The sequence below is a fragment of the Sapajus apella genome, unplaced genomic scaffold (assembly GCF_009761245.1).
Source record: "Sapajus apella isolate SASKATOON/1434 unplaced genomic scaffold, GSC_monkey_1.0 scaffold82, whole genome shotgun sequence".
Taxonomy (NCBI): domain Eukaryota; kingdom Metazoa; phylum Chordata; class Mammalia; order Primates; family Cebidae; genus Sapajus; species Sapajus apella.
In genome coordinates this window covers 7,770,805-7,797,257 of record NW_022437022.1, presented here as the reverse complement: position 1 = coordinate 7,797,257, position 26,453 = coordinate 7,770,805, and the positions used below count along the sequence as shown (strand labels likewise).

Here is a 26,453-nt window from a genome sequence, read left to right as displayed (position 1 = left end):
TGTGGTCTGAGCCGCCCAGTCTATGGTACTTTTTACAGCAGCTCTCCAAAACGAATATACCTGGGAGCCAGATGGGAAAACCTATTTGAAAGGCCGACGGACTGGGTAGATAGGAGTGGGGCTACCGCACTGTGCAGTATTTGAAATAGTCAACTGTTAGTGTCTGCACCAACTGTCCAAAGACTAACAACAACATTTGCTTGGGCAGGGAGCTCCCAAACATTCGTCAGCAAAATGTGTGTAGAGGACTGCCAGTTTCATTCCACTTTTTTAAAATAAGGAAATTTGGGTAGGGTTTTCGTGACCTGAGTAGGGTCACACGGAGGTCAGGTGAGTGGTAAAGTGGGAATACATTCGCAGCTTCCTGGTTTGTAGTCTTAGTGGTCTACTGATGGGAATTCTCTGACTCTTAGTAAGAAGTGGCTATTATTTGAGGCAGAGGATTGTTTTCTCACTGCTGAAATACTTAGCATGTGCCTGGCACTTGGTAGATGCTGAAATTGTAACTATTGCTCTTAGTGACCCACTCGGGAAAAGGGCTACTTTTCCTAAGTTAGCTGTCAGGTAGGCTCTGCCCCATGAAATTTATATATTATTAGTGCTTAATAAAGTATTTTTATTTTTTTATTTGTTATTTTAATTTTTTGAGACCGAGTCTCACTCTGTCACCCAAGCTGGAGTACAGTAGCATGATCTCGGCTCACTGCAACCTGTGCTTCCTGGAATCAAGTGAATCTCCTGCCTCAGCCTCTCCAGTAGCTGGGATTACAGGCACCTGCCACCACACCTGGCTAAGTTTTGTATTTTTAGTAGAGACGGGGTTTTACCATGTTGGCCAGGCTGATCTCGAACCCCCGACCTCAGGTGATCTGCCTGCCTCAGCCTCCCAAAGTGCTGGGATTACAGGAATGAGCCACCACGCCTGGCCCATCAATAAAGTATTTTTATATTAGTCCTGGGTGTGCTGTCTTGAGCAGTCTATTTTATAACATTATTAACTTTGCATAACATTATTGAGAAATCATCTCTGAAAAGACTAGGTTTTCACCATCTGGCAGCTACCCGACACAAAATATTTCTATAACAAATCAAAAGTGTACATGATTATTTAAAAAATTTGATAAAATAAGGAAAATTGAAGTCCAGTATCTAAGATACTGCAGAAAATCTTAATAATTGAGCAGTAAAGTTCTAATACATTGCAAACATTTTACCATTATGTTTGCCAATAATTAAGTAAACTGAGCATCCTAAAAATGAGATGAGAAACTGGAAAGTTTAATTCACTAGAAATGAGAAATATTACATTTGTTATATTATTCTGTATTTGTGTACTGATTTTTTTTTGTCAGAATGACTGCTTGCTGAAAAAAAAAGACTTAAAATCGGTACTTTTTTATGGTTTTGCAAATTCTGGAGAACAGGGAGTCTTCGTTCCTAAACTAGATCCCCAGTCTTGCTATTAGTCTCAAATAGTGAATATATATTCAATAAATGCTTGTTGAGTGAACCAATACGTGAATTATTTTCTTGGTGGATTTCTATTAATTGGGGGAAAGGAGGTAGCATGTCAACAAAAACTGAACATTTTTACTTTCAAATAAGGAAGGCAATTTATTGTAGTGAAATTACATTGAAGTTTTATATATGACCCCCAATGTATATAAAATTATTTACCTCCACACTATTGGATAGGATATCATGAACTACAAAGAAACTCAAAGTGCTAATATTGATGTAATACATTTTCACTAATTTACCCAAATTTAATTGGATGATTGGATGGACATGTTGAAGTGTTTTTCATGATTTTTGCTATGGCCTCTGCTTTTACAGGAGTTTTTAATGCCTTTGATGACTCCAGACACTCAACTCTGTTCCTTGCAGTCTGCTTCTATCTTCTATGATGGTGATTAGTTATTGCAAGGCTGCTTATATGTAGTAATGTACAGTTGACTCTGGTATAGAGTAAACTTATATCAGAGATTTAAACATTTCTCCCTAAATGGAGCTTGTGGAAAATGTGAAAATTGGGGTGACATTTGAGGCCCCATTGAAAAAGCAAAGATGATTTTTAAACACTAACCAAGAGAAAAATGCCCCAGGAAGCAAGGAACAGCAATGTACTTCACTGCAAGACCACACACGGGTGCAGGGATTAAGTAGACATTCTTTGCACCTAACGCCTTATCTATAATAATTTTATACATTTGTTACATATTGCACAAATCCAGGTACACACAGACTATCTTATGCGCCATGGCCATGGTGTAGCTATCCTCACAGAGGAGGGCTTTGCACAACTTTCTAAAGGAGCTTATTCAAGACCTTTTAAAAACAGAATCTAAAGGCAGTTCTTTACAAGTCTCGTATTTACAGATAGCACAAGCTATGGCACGGCGTATGGCCCCCCTCCTAAATATACGATTCTTTAGCATATTGGAATTGGTCAGCCTCAAAGACTGGCTGGCTACATCGTCGCACGAGACAGTCCTGCTTACTCCTCTGCATGGACTCAGAGACGGTCCTCAGCCGGAGGAGCTCAGGTCTCCCTGGGCCAGCCACATGCCCCAGAGAGTCCACAGAAGCATGGACAGTTCCGCTCTGTGTCCATTGCTCAGGCAGGGGAGAGAGTCTGTGGCCAGGCAGTGGCTCTTTGCTGTCCCTATGTGTTGAGTGCCCTGTGTGGTGAGCACGTGGAAGAGCGGGTAGGAGGCAGTCCCCCACCAGCATCCTCGCCCTCATGCCCGCCACGGTCATGCTTCCCACGGTCTGGCTCCCGTAGGATGCCAGTCGGGCCACTGGGCCCTGCATGGCCTCTTCATAAGAGGGTGGGCATCCCGGCCCCTCCCAGTCAGCTCCTTGGAACACTTCATCCACCGAGAGGGTGTGGGGTCTCATGCAGAAGCCGAGGGCTGCTTGGTTGTGGGTTTCAGACCCATTTTCCTGCACAATTCGGCCGGCAAGCTGGCTTTCCTTTCTAACGCCCCTTGGGACGTGGTCCCTTGAAAAGTCTTGCGATTTCCCAGACCCAGTGCTGGAGGTTTTGGTCAGCACTTTTTTGTGAGAGGCAAAGGAGAAAGACATGGAGTGCTTTTTAATTTCTCTGCTGGGCTTGCCTTTTTCCGTCTTTGTGGTGAAAGACTGATGCCTGCTGAAGAAATTTCTTTTGGAACTGGAAGGAGAAGCCACAGGGGAGCCGTCAGAGGACGCGTCCAGCTCGCTGCTGGAGAAGGCTTTGGGAACCAGTGCCCGTGGGAGCACTGACCCCGGGGTCAAGTTCTTGGTCTTCAGGTCCACTGGCCTCTTGGTTTTGCCTTGCACTGCAGGGAAGACCTCCTCTGGAAACGGGTCTTCAACCTCCTCACTTTCCAAACGAGAGCCTGCCTGAGGCATGGGGAAGTCCCCTTCGCTCTTTGTCAGTGTTTGGTTTGTCACCTGGCTCTCGAGGCACTCCTGGGAGGACAGTGTGCTGGGCTCTGAGTACCTCCTGTCGGGCTGTGCAAGGGAGCTTTTCAGCCTGGCGATGGTGCTCATGATGGGCTCTGGGCTGACTTCTCGGGCTTCCTGTGGGGCCCTGCTGTCCAAGCCAGCAGCTGTGGCCATAGTCACCTGGGGCTGCCGGCTGGGAGAGCTGATGCCACTGCTGCTGTTGGATTCCACATCGGGATCGTTGCTGTCGTAGGCTGAGTCGTTCTGCAGGGTCGACACGTCTGGGGGAAGTCAGGGAGCAGTTGAACATTTGCTCAGGTTTATTTATTTGTATTTATATATATTTTTTGAGACAGAGTCTCGCTTTGTCACCCAGGCTAGAGTACAGTGATGTGATCTTGCCTCACTGCAACCTCTGCCTCCTGGGTTCAAGCGATTCTCCTGCCTCAGCCTCCTAAGTAGTTGGGATTACAGGCGCCTGCCACCATGCCCAACTATTTTTTCTATTTTAGGTAGACATGGGGTTTTACCATGTTGGCCAGGCTGGTTTTGAACTGCCATCCTCAGGTGATCCACCTGCCTTGGCCTCCCAAAGTGCTGGGATTACACGTGTGAGCCATCGTGCCCGTCCATTCAGGTTCTTTCAGAAATGAATTTTGCTTACAGTTTGCCCTGTTCATACTAATCACGGCATCAGGTGATTTATTAGCAGAACTACTTAGAGGCTTCTATGACAAGAAATATACCACATGAAAGGTTTTTTCTTTCTGAATTTATTTTGAGATCAGAAGAAAAATAGGGAAAGGAAATGAGTAAAAGAGGGAGGAAGGCGGCTGGGGGAGAGAGAGGGGCGGGGGGAGAAATAATAAGAGAGAGCAGCATTTCGTTGAAAATTTATTGATCTTAATTTTTAAAACTGCTCCTGGACACATTTCCATTGTAATGGAGTCAGAGCCCATGAAGTGGAAACAAAAGTTTCTCACCCCAACTCTAGAGCTAAAGGTAGCGCCAGGAAATTAGAAGTGATTTGCGAACTACACTAGGAAGCCGGAGAGTGTGGTCTGAGGATGTGCGCAGGAAAAGCCTGGAGCAGGGTCTTCATGTTTAACGACTTCCTAACGGACTGGAGTCTAGTCTGACTTGGTGATTTGTGAAGGTAACTTCTGCCTCAAATACCAGAGATGCTTTACGTGTAACAGACTGGCACAAACTTTTCCCTACAATTGCAATCAAATGATAGCACATTCCATACCTGAACTATCCGTGTGCTCCAGGGAGTCATCAGAAGTGATACTGGAATGCACTGGAATGTTCTCCCCGAATATTTCAAAACAGTTATCGATGAGAAATTCCACCAATGTCTTCACCTGGGAGGAAAAGTAAGCAGTTTGTCAGCTTGAAGTCTTTTTTTTTCTCTTTTTAGGGAGGTGAGGAAGAATGGGGACACGGTGGGGTCAGATGCCAAAATGAGAATTCAAGATCTTTATGTGTCTGAAAAGGGCATACAGAAATTTGGTAACAGTCATATACTTTTTTTTTTTTGAGACATGCTCTCCCTCTGTTGCCAGGCTGGAGCGCAGTGGCACAATCTTGGCTCACTGAAACCTCTGCCTCCCAGGCTCAATTGATTCTCCTGCCTCAGCCTTTCAAGTAGCTGGGACTATGGGCACGTGCCACCATGCCCGGCTAATTTTTTGTATTTTTAGTGGAGACACGGTTTCATCATGTTGCCCAGGCTGGTCTCCAGCTCCTGAACTCAGGCAATTCACCTGCCTTGGCCTACCAAAGTGCTGGGATTACAGGCGTGCCAACAATCATTTACATTAAAGTTAGATACTACTTGGTGTTTGAGACATGCATTTTAAATTTAAGATCTTAAAAAAAATTTGTTTTAAAGTATTAATAAAAGTCTCATTTAAGTAAGTGGTTTCCCAAATCGATAAACTGATAGACTATAGTGTACAAAACGCAAAAACCAAAGGGCTTTTCTATATCGGGAGATACAGATGTAAACACGTGCAGTACTCATCTGTCTCACAGATGACAGAAGACATAGATTTATTCAGTTTCATTAGATAATGCATCTGAGAGAGTGGAGCTATGACAAAGCCATTTTGCATTTTATATTTTCCCTGTGATGCTGAGTCAGCTGGAGAAATTCAGAAGCATTTTACTGCTTGGCTTTTGCAAACAGACGGTGAGATCGTAAGTTGGGGATTTCTGATCAGTGAGCGGGACAAACCTTGTTGTTCAGGTCCTTCTGGGCTTCAAACGACAGACTCTGGTCATTCTCCAGGGTGAGCATGTTGGGTCCAATGCAGATGGCCAGATTGCTGGAGTCCATCCTGCTGACCTCGGAGTTCTTGCTGATGAGGTGCAGCACATAGACCAAGTGCTTGAGCAGCAGGAGGTTGGGCCGTGGGAGCTTATCTGCAACCCTGGGATAAAGTCAAGGGATGTTAGTTTCCAAAAAGGCGAATGGTCTTCAGTGTGGCAAACTGAAAGTTTCTGCCCAAACCAGACTTCCTTTAAAATGAGGAAGGTGCATTTTCACAAGTCATATTGTGAAATGCTCATTCAGATACTTCCATTGGCAACTGACACAGAGTGAGACTGGTTGACCACAGGTCTCAAAGAGCTGAGAAACTGGCCTTTAAAACTGGGACACCAACAACACAGCCCTTTATTATTGATACAGAGCTAAAATGGTGAAGCCAGTCTGCATTGAACACCAGCATTTGCCTTTACATTTAGAAAATAGTTTTGTTGAGTAATCATTTAGCCATGTAAAATTTATTTCTAACACTGCTAGACTGGTTTTCTTGCCTTAAAACAAAACAAAACAAACAAACAAACAAAAAACCTACAATTACCAAACAAAGATGACACATTTTTACAACATTCTGAGAAATCTTGAAGAAGACCAAATCAGTTTCTAAGGGCCTGTTCATAATAAGGCGGCACTTAAGTCGCAACATTGTTTCTCATGATAAGAAATTACACTTCTTAATGTCTCACTTTCTCAAAAAATGAAATGGTGATTATTTTCATTTCTCAGAAGAAGGAATTGTTATCAAAATGCCTTATGTCTAGGTAGAAACTCATTGTGATACTCTTAGGATTTTCATTTTTGGGACAGACATTCTAATGCCTTCAGTTGTAAACAATTATAACATATAGATAGACTTTCATAGGATGTGACACTGTGCTGACATTTCAAAGCTGGGGTTTTAGAATTCTCTAGTCACTAACAGATCACACTTTCCATTGCATATGTTATTATTTTTACTCTCACTGGCATTTGTTCTTATATAGTTTTCATTTTGTGTTATTGTAAGAAGATAAAATATGCTATGAAATTTTATGAACAAAACAATCCCCTCACCCCCACCCCAGATTGCCTGGCTGCATCCTAAGGGATGTTTTACAGGAGAACTCTTGGCTTGCATGACACCGGTAAATGTAGCTTAAAGATAACCCCAAATTCCTACACTTTGCTGATTTAGCCTCTGTTAAAGTTTCAGGTCTCATTTGATCTCACGCCTTTTTGAACATCTTACATTTTTAGACTTCCCTACCTCTTGGGATTTGTGAGTCTTGAAGTTCACTTTCTACTTTTTGAAGAAATATTTCCTTTCATTTGGCTAAAATTAAAATTCAAAAGTCTAGAGCACCCCCTGGTTTTTATTCTGGGAGTGGATGAGCAATTCCACTCGGATTCCCTAAACATCACAATTCTCGTGAAACAGGGATCAGGAAGCATTTAGAGAGTTGCGTAGAGAATCAAAAGACAGAGGCGACGAGGACCTGGCAGTCCCTGGTGACTCTGATGACTTACTCTTTCAGGGCTTCGATTCTGTCCTCCTCCTCCTGCGTGTCCAAAGCGCCCATCCACTCCTCAAAGAGGTCGCTTGAAAGTAGCTTCCGGGGGATGCTCCTGAGGAAGTCCTGGGGGAGGAGAGTGAGCTGTTGGCCTATTGGTACTGTACGATGTCCCATGTCCTCATTTTCACCTGGTTTTTGTTCCATCACAGGGTGCTGTATGCTTAGCCTATCATAGATTGTTCTCTTTCCTTCCTGCATTTGATTGATCCAGGGGACCCTCTCTCCAACTCCCCTGGCCTCTCTGCAACTTTCTAACCTCAAGCAGAGTCGGAGGCGCCATCCCCAGCTGGGTGTGTTCTGAGGGGCTACTGGATTTTGGCATATGGATTCTGCCACGGGACAAGCAAATCGCCCTTACTTGGTGAAGTTTTGGGAGAGCAGAATCCTTCACTTTCTGTTTGCATCTGAGGTCACAGAAACAGAGGTGCTTACTAACTAAATAAATAAAGGACTTAATGAAAAAAATTAAACTCCAGGATCAGTGTACCTTGCTGTGTGGGGAGAAGAGCTTATTTCTTGCATCCTGAGAATGAGCGTGTCAGGGCCTGTGGCAGGTTATTTGGCGCTGAGTGTGTTGAACTCACCTTAAAGACCACAGCGAGGAGGTGAACGGGGAGCCTCTCCAGATCCACTGCGCCCCCGGAGTTGAGCTCCTCCTTCAGCTCCTTGCGGGCTTTCTCATTGGCCGCTCTCCTGAATATCCCTTCAGTTGAAGGGCCTTTAAGGCACAGAATAGTGAGAATGTCCTAAAGGAAACAGGAATAGGAACAGGAAAGGGTTACTCTTGGTCCGAAGACACACCTTGTGCTGCTACTAATGGATGAATATTTATGCGTAGGTTGCAGAAAGAATTAAAATAAGGTACACAAAGAGTCTCCAACTTTACTTGTCATGAAATATCCTCTCCCTAAAAGTTAGTTATCTTCTCTAGCACACTAAGACGGCCTTAACAGGAATATTAACGTCAGATTTTGCTTTCAGTCCAGTTGCTATCAATGGCCTTCCTCAACGCTGCTATTTTTCTAAGAGGAGACAAATTGTGAAAACTCTAATTTCGCACTTTCTAAAATCACTTTGGACTTCTTTAAAATATTTCTATGTGAACATTGGTTTTGGGTCACAAAGTCTATACTCTATCTCCTCCTTTTGGCTTTTCAGAAGCTACAAATGTTCAGCATGCTTCACTTTGTGAAGTCAGAGAAATGGAAGGTCCATCGCTCTGAGCTCATTGGTAAAAACAACTAATTTCTGTAACGGAAGCAGTCAGATATTCTTCTGACTGTGTGCATATGTGGGAGTGCCATGCCCAAGGGGGGAAAATACGGCAGATCAGTCCCTACAAACTTAGTAAGAGAATGATATTCAGATTTCCCAAGTATTTTGCATGTCCAGTTGAAGACTGAAGTAGGTTTATGAGAAAATGCACACCTACCTGGATAGGTCTGGGGAGTGTGTCACTGTCACCACAAATAATTGACAAGGGCTGATCAAATAGCGATGCTTTTAAGTCTGTCTCCAAAGCCCCAGAAAAGTCTGATGCAGGGGAGAGCCTTCTCATGAGAAAGGGCCAGGAGAGCACCTTCTTTCTCTTCTTAACTTCTACAGCCAAAAAAACAAGGCAATGAGAAAAATTAGATTACAATATTAATAGGTAAAGATCCAGGTAAGAAAATGGGTATCGTTGGCCACATAATGCGGTCTGTAGTATGCCATGTGAGAAAAATAATTTTGAAAACTTGAGAAAGCAAAGGGCGTGAATCTTAAACTAGAAAACCAACCGGTAAACAACCACACTATTACCAGGGCAACCAGACCCTAAACATCAACACCAGGGTTCCTCAAAGCCTCCACCTTTCCTGTTTTCACCCTTTCCAGCTGTTTGCTGCAGAAAATTAGCAAAACCTAACTGTGCAGATCATAAACAATCATCTTAAACTACCGGCTGGAATAACTAAAGAGGACATTTCTGATATGAAATAGATTATTTTAATTTTCTCCTTTAATTGGCGAGGAAAACGAAACTTAAATGGCAAGGAAGTGACTTGCTCAATATCTTTTCAAAGGCGCTTAGCAGGGCTAGCCCCAACCCTCTGCAACCACACACTAAGCAGCCACTAGAGGGAACTAACACCATTCATTTATCCAGGTGACTTGTCACCTGGGTTTTCCAGGTTGCTGCTTTAGGGCAGAGGCAAATGCAAATCGCTGTGGGAAGGCTTGAAGGTAGACCTGGCAACTGGGAATTATCAGCAAAACGTTTTCAAGATATTCCGTCCTGAAATCCACAAGATGCATGTGCAATGGAGATTACATCTCAAAAATTTCCTGTTCTTTTCCTTCCTTCTCCGTTTTTACTAATTATAAAGGCTATGTTTTTCTAAATGCATTGGCATATCTTCCTGTACATTTTAGATTGGCAAGTGGAAGCTTGATGAGAAAGAAGGGGCCAGTCTTTATGGTTCAGGAGAACCGGGTCAGGGTTACATTATAATGAAGGCATTATGAAAAAAATTGAGAGCGAATGGTGGGTCCTTTGGGGTTTGAGATCAGCAGCAGTTGCTTCATAGGCTCTTAGATGCATTCTCCATAAGAGAAGGAAGAAAATGGAAAAGACACTGTGCGTTTTTCAAATGTATGCATGCTGACATACATGGCCAGGAGATTGAACCGCAGGAAAAACCCTTAGCAGAACCGGGGGATTCTCTATGGAGAGGCTCTTTGCTCTCCCAGCACTTGCTCTAGTGAGTTGGAGCATACCCGCGATTTAAGGGTTAATGTTCTGCGGTCTTTAACAGAACACTTGTACAAAAAAATTCCTAGTAGAGTAAAAGCGCTGTGGTTTTGCAAACCAAGAACACTGGTTGTTAGCACTTACATAAAAGATCAGTATGTTTTCAAAACTCACCAATTAGCTGGCAAATACTGTCTTCACTCTCACATGACGCCAACAGGGGATGTTCCTTGATATCACCCTAAAATATATTTATTTCTGTTAAAAATAGTGACTGCAGAAACCTATCCAGTCTTTTCCCATAAAACACACATACAACATTTTATTCATATTAAAAGTTAAGTCAGTAGATTGCATTGATGTTTTTTCTAGCTCCTAGAAGCAATAGTAAAGTCTTGATTGTCATCATATAAGATCCTAACTAATGTGTTTAATTTACTACATGTATGATGTTGACTTACTACTCTGATGATAAATATTCAACCCAAATAATATTCAATTAAAACAGAAAGTTTTTCACCTTCTCACAGTACAGATAAAAAGTTTTAAAAATTACTTTCTTACCTCTGATTGACATTCGATTAGTGTCTCCATATTATTGGCATTTAGTGTTTTTGGCTAAAAGAGAGAAAATAAAATTAGGTAAACATCTTTTGGCTCTTGCCTGTAGGAAATGTGAATCAATAAATGTGAGAGGGTCACTCACAGCATTGTGGCTGCTTCTCAACTTCATCAGTGTTGGGGCGGATGGTCCAGGGGTGAATTTCACTCCCATGCGACTTTGACTGTGTCTACAACGTATCATATGGAAAGGGGTCAGGAGGGACACTCATAGTAGGTTGGCCACTTTCAGTGCCACTTTGCCAAAGCACAGAGTTTGAAACTATATATTTATTTTCTATTTTTTCAATTGCCTTTACTTTGGAATAAATCTATTACGTAGACAAGTTTTCATTTCAAGTCAGTTCTATGTTACCAGATGTCTTAGGCTGTTAAGAACAGCATCTGAACACAATTATTTCAAAATTATTTAAGCCAACTATCTTCACCATTTTAAACGTTGTTATTAATTTATTCCATTCCTTTCAAGAGATTATCCGGATATCAGTTACATTAACATTTTAAATTAACATTAACATTTTTTTGGGAGTGCTCACTGTACGCCAGCTATAGTAATAGGTGCTTTTCATGGATTTTCTCATCTAATCCAAAAAGGAAAAAAATGTATCATTGGGATGCTACAATAGTAAACATGAAATGAAGATAACATTTACAGAATCCCTACACCAAAGAGGTGCAGCTTCACATTGAAGCAAAGCTTTCTGTGTCCTGAGACTTTATAAAGTGAGAGCACATTCCACGGTATAGCTATTTTCTGTTGCCTATGAGCTGAGTGACCTGTGACTTGCTGGGCAGCTTATAATTTCTAGACATGTTAATTTATAGTACTTACCGTTGGAGGGTCTCTAGCCAGAGTTCTTTTACATCCGGTGAGCTGTGGAGAATGGGAGAAACAGCATGACACTCTGCTCCTTCTAGTCCACTGGGAGAGAAAAAGACTGAGCTGGTCTCCCTACACATGCTCTGCATTATAAGCGAGGGGGCGGGCAGGTGGAAATTCAGAATATTACCGAGACCGGAAAGAACATCATGGGCTGTCACACGGACGGAGCCAGCCAGACACTGAAGAGCTCTCACTTCCTCATTCCTTTTAGGGCAGCTATTTTTTTTTTTTTCCTCTTCCATTTCAAAGTAAAAAAAATCTGTAAACTACTAGCAGTGGAAAAGATGACATTCAGCCCATAGGTGAAGGCTGTGATTAATGTCATAGGTGGGATGTGTGAACAAGAAATTGTGTTATTCTGGGCATAAACATCACTTTATTTTCTAAAGTGGTAATTTCAAGTGTCTTTATTTGCATCCTGTTTGGATGCTGTTTCCCCTCCCATGTGCCGTCTGCTCTGTCCACCAGCACCACACATTGATTAGCACTCCTGGATGTGGGACACTGTTACAGAACCAGAAAGAAACCTGAGACAGTCCCTCCCTTGAGGATTGATTACCATCCAAAGCCAGGTTAGTTTCCTTTGGAAGTAGGAAGAAAGCTCCCTCAAGTAAACTGTCAGTTTCTCCTTTCTGTAACTCCTGGTCAAAAATATTAACACTTTACAGTCAGAGCAGCTGTAGTTCTGACACGGAAGGAAAACAAACAAAAAATTCCTTTGATCAGACCAATTTGAAATAGGAAGGAGATGGTGAATTTCATGTGTGGATCTCTCCTTCTGCATAAGAGAATTTCTGATCTTTTCTATAGATCAAAGGCTATATATGAAACCACTCAAATGCCTCAACACAAGAATGGATGCATAAATGTTGGTCCATTCACACAGAGATGAATGCCACATAGCAGTGAGAATGAACAGCCTATGACTATATCCAGCAATATGGTTGAAGCTCACAATATGATGTTGAGGAAAAGAAGCCAGACATGAAAGTGTATATCCTGCTGGCTCCCATTATTACAAAGCACAAAACCAGCAAAAGTAGCCTGTGCTGTTGGAAGCAAGAGTAGCAGTTTCCCAGAGGGGATGGTAGGGACTTCCAGCAGCCAGGGGTGGGGTGGGGGGTGGCTTGGTAATGGTCCATTCTCGATCTGGGTGGTGCTAGGTATGTGCACATTTCCCTATGTGTGTTGTTTTTCGATAAAAGATTTAAAATAACTTGGCTTCATTTATCATCAGCATCTTTAATTTTAAGACTTTTCCATATTGTTAATTCTATTGTCATTTTACCGAAAGGAGGTGATTATGGGGCAGACTTTGGGAAACGGAAGCACAGAGAAGTGGAAATTTGCTTGTAGCCCAGCAGCTCAGTGGGGACATAGGGACAGATCCTGGTTTTCGGGCTTCCAGCTGGGCGCTCCCTCTCTTCAAGCCACCACAGTGCCAGAGTTCACCCAGCGTTCCCAAGGCAGCTGTAGAGGCTACTATGCTTTCAGCATCTCTCTCCTGCCTGTATAAACCTCCAAAGTGAACTCACTGATTTTGTTAATTGAAAAAGGGCATTTATGCTGTGCCCAGCCTAGTGCCAGGTATATAGTAGGTACTAAATAAATAATTTCTGAATATATGCATTTCCTTATAAAACAGTCAACATAGAATGTTACTATAATATTCTATATATTGTAGAATGTATATTGTGATGTATAGTCATTGCTAGTATATATTTTCTAAACTTTTTTTCCTGACAAATTGGCTTTTAAAATTTTTGTAAGAAACTTAATGTGCTTACTGTTCTTTCTTTCTTTTTTTTGTTTTTTTTTTTTTGAGACAGTCTCACACTGTCACCTAAGCTGGAGTGCAATGGTGCGATCTCAGCTCACTGCAACCTCCACCTCCTGGGTTCAAGTGATTTTCCTGCCTCCAGAGTAGTGGGATTACACGTGCCCAACACTGCACTCAGCTAATTTTTGTATTTTTTAGTAGAGACGGGGTTTTGCTACCTTGGTCAGTCTGGTCTCAAACTCCTGACCTCGTGATCCATCCGCCTTGGCTTCCCAAAGTGCTGGGATTACAGGAGTGAGCCATTGCTCACTACAATCTCTGCCTCTCAAGTTCATGCAACTCTCCTGCCTCAGCCTCCTGAGTAACTGGGATTACGAGCATGTGCCTCCATGCCCGGCTAATTTTTGTATTTTCAATATAGACAGGGTTTCACCATGTTGGCCAGACTGGTCTCGAACTCCTGACCTCATACAATCCACTTGCCTTGGCCTCCCAAAGTGCTGGGATCACAGGTGTGAGCCACCACACCCAGCTTCAGCATCTTTTAAAAACACATAACATTAATGGTTTGATGACCTGCAGAAATGGTTACATCGACAGACTTGGCTTTTTCTTCTGGCACCTACCATGCCTAGTTAAGCAATCAGGGAAGGTGCTGAACTATCTAGGATGAAAAGTTATTAGCAAATATGGCAACAGAAAAAAGTGAGGGCCCCTACATTTTTTAAAGTGGAAACATGTTTTGGCTCTTCTTATTGACCCAACTGATGGTGGGAAAGCCCAGAGGGAGGTGCCATCCTTTGGGATCCCTGGGAGATTTTGACAGTCAGCATCTAATGAACAGGCACATTCTGTGATGGAAGGAAAGCCACCGTTGTTGGCTGGCTGGTGGGAGGCTGAGGAGACCTTCACCTTCATGACTGTGGCCCCACCTGTCTATGGTCCCTACTATGGAAAGAGTTGTGAAGGGCAGGTCTGCACCCCAACTGAAAAATCTCACAGGAATTTTGATCTCAGTTTTCTGAACAATAGGAGAAACATTTGTAAATATGGTGTGAAATTTGGAAGCAGTCATGCCAAAAGTTAAAAAAAAAAAGATGGAAATATCAGTTTCACTTTTCCATATTCTTGTCACCCACACATCTCTTTGAAAAGCAAGCTCGCTTTGTCCCACATGGTGGGAGCCTTCAGAACATGGAAAGGACCTTCACTGGCTTTCGCTGGGTTGGGCTGAAGAAAACCTGGTGAAATCCACACCTGAAAAGATGTTTCTCACACTGGGGCTTGTATCACTTGGGTCCTGGTCACAATCAATTTTCCCCAAAGAATTGGCTTTGCTTTTCTTGTGGTGAGTCTCTAAGGACAGTGAGTTCTGTTCTGGAGACTGTGGCTTCTGTGCCGTGAACACGTGTGCTTTGTAAGGTTACTGGAAGCACCATAGTTCCCTCCCCTACTTCCAGGCTCAGTGACCACTTCAGTCTGCACTGTTGTGAATCAGAATTTGGAAGTCATTTACCCCACATTGTTTACTCAGCTTGCCTGGGAACCACCAACTGGAGAATCAGAATCCGGCCCTCCATCCTAAATTCACTTTTCCTTTCTTTTCCTGGGACCACCCAGTGATTCAGAGCTGTGCATTCTTTAATGAGATTAATGTCAACAATTTCCTGCGTTGAAGATTATTTTCCCAAAGAATTCAGGATTTCCTTTAGGACTTCTCCATCATCCCAGTGTCTGGCTATTAATGATTGATTACCAGGTTGATCTTCTAGAAAGCTCAAGTTACAATTTTTTTTTTTTTTTAAAAGGCAATCCAGCCTTTTCTCTGATTAACTCTCCTCCCGGCCTCCCACTTGTCATATGTTTTAGCCACACAGGCTATGGTCATCCCCTAAAAGTGTGCTTCTGAGTCTCAAGGCCTTTGATAAATTGTTCCCTCCTCCTGGAACGCCGTTCATCCCATCTGCCTTTTGGAATTCTGCCCTTCCCTCGGAATCTAGCCCAAGTTCCATCTTCTCTAAGAAGGGACTTTTCTAGATTGAATTAAACTCCCTTCCCGGGCTCTGCCTAGCAGCCTCACCCACTAGACGGGGTCTCCAGAAAGCAGGAACACATTTTCATCTTTTATTTTTACGAGTGCCTGGCCTCATAGTTTGCACACAGTAGGCATTTGCTATACTTCAATTACTACTAAAATTGTGTGATAAAATAAAACATTTAAATCTTACCATATGTTTGCTGGTATTGCAGTTTGGTCCTCAGACTTTTTGTCACTTAGTCTCTTTGACTGTTTTGTTTCATGAAGAAAGACTACCTCTTTGTCACACTGTAACAGTGACTTGTTGCAGAATTTGATTGAGATGGAGACATCCTCTCCCTGCCCACACCTCGGGCTTATACCAATGTTAAGGGATTAGACACGGGGAGTTGCTAGCTCTGTAGTGAGTAAGGAGGCCCCGCCTTCGGTGGACTTGAGTGGCAGCTTCGGTCAGTGAATCCGTCAGGAGGGCTCGACCACACCTGTCCTGCCTCTCACCTCCCACCCTCCAGGGACCAAAGTCTTACCATTATTCTCACCTTAGACTCCCTAGTTCTGTCTACTCTGGGAGGTTTGGACGTCCCCCGAGCCATGTTCCTCACTGTCTGGTGACAGAGGAGGACATACATTAAAGGACTCAGGGAGCTGGAGCGTCAGTGCTCATTTTAAATGACTGTTGTGGATTCAGTAATCTGCAAAGTACCCAGCCTGCTAAGTCTTTTATGCGGTGACTTTGGTTGTAGCGAATTAGCAATAAAACTCCTTGCCTGCCTGTCCTCTAAGAAACTTCTAGGAAAGTCTGTGGGTGGGGAAGATGTGCCTGGAAGAGACATTCTCACCTCTCCCCAGGCCCCGGGCTCACAGATGCAGGCAAGGACCCAGTCTCAGCTATAGTAAATCCAGGGTCGTTTCTTTTTTTTTTCTGGCGGGAAAAGCGCTGACCTTCCAAGGAACTTGTCAGAGGTTTGCTGAGACCCTGGCATCCCTGAAATAATGCCAAGCATCATCACAACTTGCAAAATAATTTGCTGTCTCCACAAATGCCTGCATTTCTGCAGTGGTGGAAGCAGACATTTCAAATCTGCCCCTCAGATCTTTGTGATTATTAATTTACCTTCGTGTTGGAATACAAAATAGGCTCAGCATAAAATAATATTTGAAGAACTCTGTGTTTTCAAAAGCTGGATCAAAAAATAAGAAAGGCTAGAACAAAATGTTCTTTTTAAACTGCCTTCTCCACTTATTGAGATCAAGATGAAGAATTAAAAATAAGACATCCTGAGATTAGGCGATTAGAAGCTGTGTGGCTGAGACAAACACCATGGGACCCGGACACGGCTTCAGCTTAGTTGCGTTTATCACTTTAAGAACTAAAGAATCTTTTCTTTCTGTTGATATTTTGGCCTGAAAAATTGCACAAAGAAAACATGAGGTCAAAAAAGGCATGCCAGCAACCCTGAACATCAGTTAACTACAATATGATTTGGTAGATTATTTCTTTGAAGAAACAAAGAGGAAACTATGAGAGCTGAGGTTCTTTGTTAGCAGTCGACAAAATTCATGTGCGGCATTTGCAAAAATCTGAACCAAAAAATAGAAATGGTGGAAAAATGCTTAGTTGGCCCCATGGTTTTAAAGTGCCTTTTAAAGAGATACTTACTGTAGTTGACTAGTTTTTTTACTGAGCACTTTTTTCATTTGTCATATGAAAAAAATTATCCGGGGCTTTTACCTCCCTGTGTAAATTTTAAAAAAGAAAAGTATTTGTTATTTTGAATGTGTGTGGTCCCTTTCTCAAATACTGTGCCTTATTTGGTGTCTCTTAAGAAAATCTTTTAGTGATGGCCTCCCAAGGTGACCCCTGCTCCTGGAGGCTGGGGAGTGTGACCACTAGGCAGGCAGCTCCTAGGGGAAGCAGGGAGGGGTCTCTAGCCTGAAGACAAACTCTCATCTGGCGGGAGGGAGCCAGCTTGCCAGGGCTCAGGGCACGGTGCTCACTGGTGGCTTCTCATCTTATTGTCACCTTTTCACCCAGGTTCAGCTACCAACCATTTAGCAAGTTCTTAGCCCTTTCTGGCCAGATCTGTCAAGTGCTTCATTTTCATGGCAGTCGTCGCCTTCTTGAGGTGCTACTCCAGACTGGTTCTGATTTAGACTCTAAGACCAGTCCCAGGGAAGGGTTTAAAGCTAGTGTCATCTTCTACGTGAAAAGACTTTGGGCAGAAGGGCAAGGGAAAACCACGTGATTTTTTGCAAGCCCGATGCAGCCTCCTGGGCTCTTCCTACAGAAAAAAGAATCACAAGATTTCTCCTTCTGCTTTTGGGTCATAAAACATTATATGAGACACTAGAAAGCATGATACATATTTTATCTTTTTTTGAGACAGAGTCTTGCTCTGTTGCCAGGCGCCAGGCTGGAGTGCAGTGGTGCAATCTCTGCTCACTACAACCTCCACTTCTGCCTCAGCCTCCCGAGTAGCTGGCACTACAGGTGTGTGCCACCACGCCCAGCTAATTTTTTTTTTGTATTTTAGTAGAGACGGGGTTTCACCATGTTGGCCAGGATGGTCTCGATCTCTTGACTTCGTGATTCTCCTGCTTTGGCCTACCAAAGTGCTGGGATTACAGGCATGAGCCACCATGCCCGGCCCATGATACATAATTTTGAAAATTCCCATATCTTTCCTAAGTTCACATATGTTGACTGGAACACTGGGCCCAGAGGCCCTTTCTGTGAGTTGAAGCCTCTGTGAAATCTTCTGGAAATCTCAATGACAGCCATTTCTCAAATGTGCAGTGTGGTGCTGCTCCAACCTGGTCGTGTATCAGAATCACCTGGAGGTTCATTCAAACCCGGACCATGGCCTCCATCCTGCAGCTTCTGATTCAGCAGGTCTGGGGAAAGACCTGAAAATGTGCATTTCTAATGAGTACCCAGGGACGCTGATGCAGCTGGTCTGAGGGCCACACTTTGAATGACGACTGTGGAAGGACAGTAAGACCTCATTTAACATCATCTATAGGTTCTTGGAAACTGTGACTCTACGAGAATCAACGTGGCTCTAAGAGAATCAACGTATAACGAAAACAGCTTTCCCATAGGCTAATTGATGATGTAAACGAGTAAAGTTCCTATGGCTTCCTCCTGGGTTCAAGCGATTCTCCTGCCTCAGCCTCCCAAGTAGGTGGGATTACAGGCACCTGCCATCACATCCGGCTAATTTTTTTTTTGTATATTTTGTAGAGACAGAGTTTCACCATGTTGGCCAGGATGGTCTTGATCTCTTGACCTCATGATTCGCCCACCTCGGTCTCCCAAAGTGCTGGGATTACAGGTGTGAGTTGCTGTACCTGGCCCTGAACTTCTAAATAAAGACCCAGAACACTTTGAATATTAGACATTGAAATAAGTGTGAGCTATACATACATTTAGGAAAGATGAATAAAAACAAGGAAAATAATTATTTACCGGCTTATTCCAGGTCAGCGTCTGGGGTGACAAGAGACCGTCCTGGCAGCTCAGTTGCCACATGTCACAGGGCACACTCACACATACCCCATGCTCACTCACCCTGGGAACATGTAGACATGCCAATTCACCTATTGGCACAGCCTTGGGATGTGGGAGGAAACCAGAGGACCCAGAGGAGATCCATGCGGACGCTGGGGGAGCATGCAAGTTCCACACTGAGAGTGGCCCCAGCCGGGAAGAAATTGTTTTTCTTCATCAATGTTGTAACGAAATGACATTGAATAAAACTATGTTATTTGAGGACCTGCTGTATCATGAAAAAGTACAAAGTAAAATGCATTTTATATATTCCTGCTTCCTGGCTTTGGAGTAGTTTATTTAATGACATTTTAATAATCACTAGGTTATTTGATGATTCTTTGCTAGCTTTTACATTTATCTTGTCCATTGAAATTAGACTGCAGGTCCTTAAATTGGAGAAATTCATTCTTACACTCCGAGACAAGCCCAGGGGGCATAGTATGAAGTACACAAATGTCCGCTTTTAAGAATGAGTAAAACAGGCACCCCGCCTGAAGCTGTCCTTCTGCTTTTTGGACATTTGGACACATTTCTGCTTCTGATTGCTGTGCTCAACCCTGTTTTCCAAGACAAAAGCTGAGGGCTACTCCACAGGAATCCTTCACACTTTTATCTTGAGAATAAGCCCAAGACCTTTTACTAGGTGGCCAAACAGAAGAGATAAGGCGTCAACTGCTTGGCTCACTTAGAGCCCCGAGACCTAACTCCGCAAAGGCTTTGCTAATTTTACTTAATCTTTTCAAATAAATGTGGTATTCCCCTATCGGTGACTCACTTCAGTGGCCTGGGTTAAGGAAGCCAAATAGACCACCAGGTGCACAAGCCTGTCTTGAACCTAAAAGCCAGCTTTATGTCCACAGGGCATCTATTTTTTGCAGGAGAGCTCAGCTCTTCACAAATGCCCCTTGGAAAATCCCTAAACACTTGAAGGTGAGCTTTCCTGACCACTACCTACAAGAACACTCTGTGTGTGTGTGTGTGTGTGTGTGTGTGTGTGTGTGTGTGTGTATGTGTGTGTGTTTGTGTGGTGTCTGTAACATCCTTTCATGACACATGTTTACCACACACAAATGACCAGGTCAACAGAGTAAATAAGGCATTAGTGGAATCTCTCTGCCAGTTGAGAAAAGGCAGTTTAAAGTTTAAATATCAGTCCTTCTCAAACTTAGCTGCACGTGAGAACCTGCTAGGGAGCTTTTTAAGAATAATCAGTGCCTACGCCTAATCTTTTACCAATAAAATGGAAATTTCTGGAGACAGGATTTCAGGATTTAAAAACATTCTCCAGAGAATTCCAACATGCAGCTGAACCAGTGATCTCAGCCACAGTTTTCAGGGTCAACGGATCTGTCAGTGTTACAATGGGATCCTTTTCCACTGTAACCACAGGCACTGGGCAATCTTAGAAGCAGCATGTACATTCTCCACCTGGGTGGGAAGCTGGGCCTCAGCCTCCCTCCATTGAGAAGCACCATCTCAGGAGCACTACTTCCCCAATTTACCCCTTCTCACTCACAAAGTGAGAGAGCTGAGGTGACTTAGAATCTGCTGCAATCTTGTGGTTAATGAAATGTGGCCATACTCTGCGGCAGCTTCTATCAAGACACGGAGTCTACTTCCCCACTTTATGTGGGGCTGCCCAGGACTTGCAGAATGTAGAAAAAGGGATGTTGTGCTCCAATGGCCTTGAAGCTTCCACCTTTTCCCATTTGAATGCAGCCCTGAGACGGCCATGTGAGGAAGCCAGACTAGCTTCCTGGAGGATGAGAGGCCACGTGGAGGAGAGGCAAGGTGCCCAACCCACAGCCAACACCAACTCTCAGACATGTGTGTAAGGCTGTCTTGGGCGATCCTGAATGTTGCCATCTGAGTGAGCCCAGGTGAACCGACAGTGGAACTGTCCAGCCAACCCACAGAATCTGCCAAATCAGAAACTGATGGTGTTTTAGGAGACTGAGTTTTGGGGTGATTATTATTCAACCATAGATGCCTGAAACACATAGTGACCCCATAAATTGTTACCATGACTTTTGCACATGTTCCCCCAGGATAACATTGCTATGCATCACAAATGCAACTTTAAAAAGCACTGATTTGGGTCTGGCGCGGTGGCTCACTCCTGTAATCCCAGCACTTTGGGAGGTTGAGGCGGGTGGATCACGAGGTCAAGAGATCGAGACCATCCTGGCCAACATGGTGAAACCCCGTCTCTACTAAAAATACAAAAAAATTAGCACACCTGTAGTCCCAGCTACTCGGGAGGCTGAGGCAGGAGAATTGCTTGAAACTGGGAGGTGGAGGTTGCAGTGAGCTGAGGTTGCACCATTGCACTCTAGCCTGGCGCCTGGTGACAGAGTGAGACTCTGTCTCAAAAAAAAAAAAAAAAAGCACTGATTTGGCTGGGTGCAATTGCCTGTCATCCCAGCACTTTGGGAGGCCGAGGTGAGTGGATCACAAGGTCAGGAGTTCGAGACCAGCTTGGCCAATATGGTGAAACCCCTTCTCTACTAAAAACACAAAAAACTAGCCAGGCATGGTGGTACGTGCCTGTAGTCCCAACTACCCAGGAGGCTGAGGCAGGAGAATTGCTTGAACCCAGGAGGCGGAGGTTGCAGTGAGCTGAGATTGTGCCATTGCACTCCAGCCTGGGCAATAGAGGGAAGACTCTGTCTAAAAAAAAAAAAAAAAAATCAGCGAGTTAGTCTCATTCTCAGTGGAAGCAACCCGGCTTTATTTTAAAGCATCTTAGTGAGCTACTGATAATAATATTTCTCACAGTAAGCCCATGATGCGTTTTTTTTAGTGTGTTTAAGATAATAAAGTTTAAAATAGACTAGAGAGATGTAAAATAAAAATCAGTCAGTGGTGGATGCTAAAATAGTCAGTGCCTATGGATACAAATGACATATAAGGGAATTCTGAGGATGTAAAACTGAAGGGTGGAGTATCCAGAACTTTGGGTAAAACTTTCACAAATTCCAAAAAAGACTGACATTCTTTGGGTACTCAAGGAGTTGAGTTGAGATACTTCTGAAAATTTAATTTTATTATTATTTGTACTCAGTCAATAAATATTTTTGAGTGCCCACAAGGTGCATGTAGCTTTATTGGGTATGAGGTGAGTTGGAAAATGGACATGGCCCCCATCCTTTCCACTTTCCAAGTTATTAGCTGCTGTCAACAGGCATATCTGAATCCTAACAGTTGGGATTCACATTTACTCTTCTGGAAATGTTCATGGTTCTTCAGTGCGAAGGAGAGAGCCAAGGTTCCCAGGAGGATGCTGTGGAGTGTGTGTTGGGCTGTGACCAGGAAGGGCCCTGTCACACTGTTCAGAACAGAGTTGGGAGGGGTGAGACGTTTCATTCGACAGGGTAGAAAAGGCGCTTCTACTGGGCAACAGCCATGTGATTCAGCAGTCTAGAATTAATTCATGGAGGAGGTTTTGCCTTGTGACTAACCACTCCAACTTCGATCAGTTCCTCATATTACACACACACACACAAACACACACACACACACGTCAGGTGGGTCTGCCATAACAAAAACACCACAGACCGGATGGCTTAAACAACAAAAATGTGTTCCTTCCAGTCCTGGCGTCTAGGAGTGACCAAGGCATGGGCAGGGTTGGTTTCTCTGAGGACACACTCCTAGGCTTGCAGGCGGCCATCTTCTCACTGTGTCCCGCCTTAATCTTCCCTCCGTGTGCACATTCCTGGGTCTCTCTGTGACCACATTCCCTCTCCTATGGGCACCAGTCGTACTGGAGTAGAACCCACTCTAACCGTCTCACTTTAACTTCATCACCTCTTTGAGAGCCTGCCTCCAGACAGTCACATTTCGAGGTGCTAAGGGCTAGGGCTTCCATGGAGGAATTTTGGGGAGACACAATTTAGTTTATAAATGTTCATATTTATATAGGAATACACATCTATGTGTACATTTATATATATTTACATGTACACATGGACAGAGGGAAGAGGCAGGCAGGCGGTTTGAAAGCAGCAGACACAAGTCAGAATCACTGAAGGCAGAGACTAGGAAAGCTCCGGAAAGTCTGGAGCTGGCAGTAGAGACAGAAACTTAAATCTCTGCATCCAGGGACCACACAAAGCTGTGAGCCAGCCCCACAGCTTCAGGAGGGCGTCGGTTTGCATACTTCTGAGCCACTCAAGTGGGACAAAACCCTCACCTTCTCGAGTGTGATTGCTCAAGTTCCTATTCAGAAATAATTGTCAAAGAGGAAATTACATTTTTTTTTTTTTGGCGGCTGTTTTCCTTCTTCTCATTTTTAAACTCTCTAGAATGTGATAGGCAGATAGGAGTTTTGCTTCCTTAAATGAAAGTCACTTAGTTCCTGTTTTCTATCATTGGAGGCATTTCAAATAAAAAGCCAGGTTATCAGATGGACATGAAAAACCTACTTCCTAACCGAAGGGGAATTCTGCAGATAACTAGGACATCTGAGAACAGGGATTGAGAATGTTTGCATTAAGTCCAAAAACATGGATTAATTTACAAACTCAGCAGATTGTGTTCTAGAATCTACTCACTACTCATGTCCGAGGAGCCTTTTACCAAATAAGTGTGGCAAAGACCTTTGCTCAGCTTTTATGGGAGAAGCTTTTGAAGCCAGCCAGAAGGGAGAGTTCCCACAGCCTTTTCCAAGAAGCGCTGGGGCCATCCCGGCAGGAGGTGGAGCCCTCCTGCTGGCCATGGATGAGAGAAGACAGGGTTTTAAAAAGGAAGTATGTAAAGCCTAACGTAGGAACAAACAGTGAGACAATGTTAACAATGCAGTCCTCCAAGTGGAGTTGTCAACAAAGATGGCCCGATGCGAACATCAAATCCCGGAGACGCTGCATCCCGTGGGCAGAAGTCAACATGAGGAGACTGGTGGGATGCTGCCTAGGTCCCCACACGAGTCCCGAGTGGACATCTTCCTGCAGGTTTTCAGCCCTGTGGTTAGTCTGCCTTCCTGCACACTATTGTTTGTTGTGTTTCAGTCATGATAGGATTAAAAGCTTTAAAGAAGGCAGATTCCAAGAACTTGCACACATTTTGGCAATGGTCCCTGGATGCAAAGATTTATACATTTTACTCAGAGCTTATTAAATTAGTAAAATACGTAAATATTTCCTGTACTGCTTTTTCTCAACAGGGAAACCACTTTTTCCCCTGAAAAAGGAGCCAAGTCTGAGACACAAAATCACACAGAAGCCTGAGTTTCTTCTGTGGCAATCAGGGGACCTGCTCGGTGTGAGTGTGATTGTCTAAGACCAGAGGATCCTCAGACATCTTCCTGGGAGCCCTGCCTGGTATTCCTCCGCTCATCAGTGGTGTTCTGCTGTGAAACACAAGAATGGCAGTGTCTTCCTAATTCACAGAGCAATTTAACTTGTGAGACGAAACTTACTTAGTTTTATGTTTCTCCTCATATTTACAATAAATTTGCAACTAACATTTGTCTATGTTGGAATCTACTCCATGGTACTATTTGCTTTGGTATACAATTGCCAAATTATTTTACAGTGAATGTGTTAAACTTTCATAGTGATCAAAAAACTTTCCTGTGACTTTCAGATGCTCTGGTCCTTGAACAAGGGAGAGAGGGCGAAGCCCAGGGGTGCCCCTGTGGTAGTCTGCTTGACTGTCTTCCCACGAGGGCAGGTCTGTGTCCTGTTAATGTTGATCTCCTCTCCACAGGGCCTTGCGTGTAGTTGGCATTCAGTAAAGGCGCATGGACTGGACGAATTCTGGTAGGGCCCATCCGGGTGCATGAAGCATGCTTGGCTACAGCTCTGCAGCTGATGGTGACGGAATGTCATCAAACGGCAGGAGATCCATCAGCCCCAAGAATCAGAAGGGAGGAGGAGGCAGTCACTTTCTGGTTTCTGGGACTTTATGTACCAGGCTCTACCCAGATGGGAAGGGAGGACATACTTCCTCTGTGGTAGTGAATGTGGTTTTCTCTGTGGTCCATTTTGGAATGCTATCCTAGCTGCCCTTGGTAGAGGAATTTCCTTGTAAAAACTTTTACAAAAGCTCAGGAAAAGACCCCGAATGATGGGAAAAGGTGGCCACAGAACCAGAACAATGGCTGGTTCCCCAGAGTTTCTCTCTTTTTCTCTGATGGCCACAAGAATATAGAGAAACGCTTTGTCCAAAGCTGGGCAGGAGATTTGTTGCTACGAGAGATGGTGAAGAGCGAATCTCTCCCTAAGGAACAGAAAGAATCAGTATTTTAAAACGTTTGTTAAGGGGTTCCAAAGTGAGGACAATACTGAGAACCACTGCCTGCAGTTCACTATAGACCTCAAATGCAAAGGTTTTGATTTTTAAAAAATGTTCAAAGGTTTCTTTTACTTGGAAAAAGTGTATTTAAAAAAATATTCTCATAACTTAAAAGTTACCAAAGGGATTTTTTCCTCTTAAACTTTCCATTAATAAAAAACAAAGCAAACTTACACTGAAAACAATTGTGAGAAAATTCAGCCCGAAGTAGAAATTTCCAGAAAGTTATGGGCAAGTGAAAAATAAAAAGGCAAAAATGATCACTGATTTTAAAAAAATGCTTTTTACAGGAATTTCATTTTAAATTCATTTGCAATGAATGTCTCATTTCAAAGATGGATAAATAGCATTTGCCAAAAGTCCCACCTCCGCTGTTGCTAAGAAGCTCTGTGTCGAGCGGTGGAAATGCCCACGACAGAGTTAACAGTCTGACTCAGTGTGGGTTCTAAAAAAGAAATTAACAAATTTTAACAGTCAGAGCACAAGTGGGTGACAAAATGACTAGCAACCAAATGACTGGTTGAAAAGGATGATCTTGCCAGCCAGGATGGATGGCTCATTTTGCAAACATGACTTTTCTAAAGACAAAGTCAGCCTTATCTTTTGGTGGCAAAAGAAAGGTGTGTCTCTAATTAGTTAGATAATAACATGACATTCTACAAAGCTCTGGACTACTTTGCAAAGAGCAGGAAAAGTGGCATGTGATATATCAGTTATTGACATGGCCCAAATGCACCAAGTAATTGTTAACTCTTTGCATCATATTAATCTGGCACAAGACATTGACTTCACTGATTTTTGTGGCATCAGCTTCCCATTAGCTACAGAAAAAGTAGAAATTCCTCAGGCTGATGTTTAAGCTCTTTCATGATGAGGCCACGCTATGCCTTTCCACCCTGTACCTCTATGGTACCTTTTTTGGACTAGTCTTTCTAAAACCTTTCTAGTGAAGGGACACAATGACAAATGAGGGTATAAGAGTCTCCCAAGCCCTCTGTTTCCCCCTCTCTACCATTACTGGGGCCTTCCCATAGGTCAGACTCTCTGTTACACATTTTACAAATTTATCTTCCTTACACCTTACCAGAAACCTGAGAAGTAGGAATTATTATCCCCTTCTTACACAGTCCCATGCCACTGCTGAAGTCTCCTTCTTACTATACAGGGTTTGTCTTCATAATAGAGTACTTTTTTACTCTCAAAGCACCAAAGTTGAGGTGCAGGGAGATGCTT

At 43.4% G+C, this 26,453-nt stretch overlaps 1 protein-coding gene across 1 annotated transcript; it reads right to left on the bottom strand.

Moving 5' to 3' along the window:
* Positions 1-1,330: 1,330 nt before the first annotated feature.
* On the bottom strand, positions 1,331-11,766 carry TAGAP (T cell activation RhoGTPase activating protein). The gene is made up of 10 exons (XM_032253166.1): positions 11,502-11,766; positions 10,755-10,839; positions 10,613-10,666; positions 10,223-10,289; positions 8,750-8,916; positions 7,902-8,063; positions 7,271-7,380; positions 5,675-5,870; positions 4,685-4,799; positions 1,331-3,713 (listed from the first exon to the last, which is right to left on the bottom strand). The coding sequence occupies exons 1-10, from the start codon at positions 11,636-11,638 to the stop codon at positions 2,416-2,418; spliced, it is 2,391 nt and encodes a 796-aa protein (XP_032109057.1). The 5' UTR covers positions 11,639-11,766; the 3' UTR covers positions 1,331-2,415.
* Between the last annotated feature and the right edge of the window lie 14,687 nt (positions 11,767-26,453).

What these genes read in the sequence shown, in the direction of transcription:
- TAGAP (XM_032253166.1), bottom strand. Translation starts at nt 11,638, where the DNA reads ATGCAGAGCATGTGTAGGGAGACCAGCTCAGTCTTTTTCTCTCCCAGT. An exon ending in TAATCGAATGTCAATCAGAG is followed by an intron (nt 10,290 to 10,612) that starts GTAAGAAAGTAA and finishes AATATATTTTAG; the next exon opens with GGTGATATCAAGGAACATCC. An exon ending in TCCTCGCTGTGGTCTTTAAG is followed by an intron (nt 7,381 to 7,901) that starts GTGAGTTCAACA and finishes CTCCTCCCCCAG; the next exon opens with GACTTCCTCAGGAGCATCCC.